This window comes from Mus caroli, unplaced genomic scaffold (genome assembly GCF_978045245.1).
Source record: "Mus caroli unplaced genomic scaffold, Mus_caroli_1 scaffold_6, whole genome shotgun sequence".
Classification (NCBI taxonomy): domain Eukaryota; kingdom Metazoa; phylum Chordata; class Mammalia; order Rodentia; family Muridae; genus Mus; species Mus caroli.
This window is the reverse complement of record NW_028227261.1, coordinates 38,029,446-38,030,637: the sequence shown is the minus strand read 5'-3', so window position 1 is coordinate 38,030,637 and position 1,192 is coordinate 38,029,446. Positions and strand designations below refer to the sequence as shown.

Sequence of the window (1,192 nt, the reverse complement as noted above, 5' to 3'; positions counted from 1 at the left end):
GCAGACAGCTAGTGTGTTTCATTTAACATGTAAGATAAATCAGAGACTTAAGGAGGTTAAGGACTAATCAGAATAATTTGGCAACTTTAGTTCTTAGGAAGATCAAAGTTCCCTCCAAACCTAATTTGATGTTTTATTACTGGAAGCGAAGACCAGCATGGCACACTATCACTCCAGAGGAATTATGGAAGAGCCTTAGGGCTGCTTCCCTCACATTCACTTGAAGAATGGGTACCTCAGAAAGCTTTAGGGAGGGACTGCTATCCTTACATGGTTCCTTATTAAATTTGAAAAGTGCCTCAAAATTTGGACACCAGAAAGACACCCCAAAAACATGTTGTCTAAACGGCAACTTCCGGTTAATATGACTAAAGCAGTTACATTGTGAGAAATGCTGACGGTTTGTGGTGTCTTCCCCAGCACAGAAGTGGCCACGGTTCCTCACCAAATGAAGTAACCACCATCTGAGACATCCGTGAAGAAGTTTCCCTTGCGCTGAGTTACAAGGACTTTGGCTCTCTGCATAATTGCAAGCTGGGCAGTGTTCAGAGGGCATCCAGGAGGTGGAGGAGGAATGCTGCCATCGGGGGCGCCAGCTCCAAATCTGGCACCTGCATCATACCCTCCTGCCACCAGCACTGCTGAGCGAGGTGGATAGACGGGACCAACTGGATAATAAGCCATGTGAATTGTGGAGCCTAAAGGCTCAACAGCCACAAACTGGGACATCAGCAGATACAATGAGGTGCCAGGAAATGCAGCTGACCTGGTGGGGTCTATAGCAGCCACTGAAGAAACAAAGCTTGGACAACAGAACTCTGGTATGCAGGCAGAGCGTCAGTATAGGGTGGAGCCTGAGGAAGATGTAAGAACTTAGGAGATACTGGATTCCCAGGAGATTGCACAGGGTAGGTAGGCTGTGTTGGATATTGACTGTTGCTGTTCATGGTGGCTCTGAGTCCACTTCCACACAGAGTCGTTGTATTAGTTAGGGTTTTACTGCTGTGAACAGACACTATGACCAAGGCAAGTCTTATAAAAAAAAACAACATTTAATTGGGGCTGGCTTACAGGTTCAGAGGTTCAGTACATTATCATCAAGGTGGGAGCATGGCAGTATCCAGGCAGGCATGGCGCAGGAGGAGCTGAGAGTTCTATGTCTTCATCCAAAAGCTGCTAGTGGAAGACTGAC

At 46.7% G+C, this 1,192-nt stretch overlaps 1 protein-coding gene across 2 annotated transcripts; it reads right to left on the bottom strand.

The window, feature by feature from the left end:
• Positions 1 to 441: 441 nt before the first annotated feature.
• LOC110289119 (DAZ-associated protein 2-like) lies at positions 442 to 947 on the bottom strand. 2 transcript variants are annotated; one of them, XM_021155306.1, is made up of 2 exons: positions 799 to 947; positions 442 to 577 (listed from the first exon to the last, which is right to left on the bottom strand). In XM_021155306.1, the coding sequence occupies exons 1-2, from the start codon at positions 945 to 947 to the stop codon at positions 442 to 444; spliced, it is 285 nt and encodes a 94-aa protein (XP_021010965.1). The 2 variants fall into 2 exon arrangements, with proteins under 2 accessions (XP_021010965.1, XP_021010964.1); XM_021155305.1 differs by having other exon boundaries at positions 442 to 720; positions 813 to 947.
• Between the last annotated feature and the right edge of the window lie 245 nt (positions 948 to 1,192).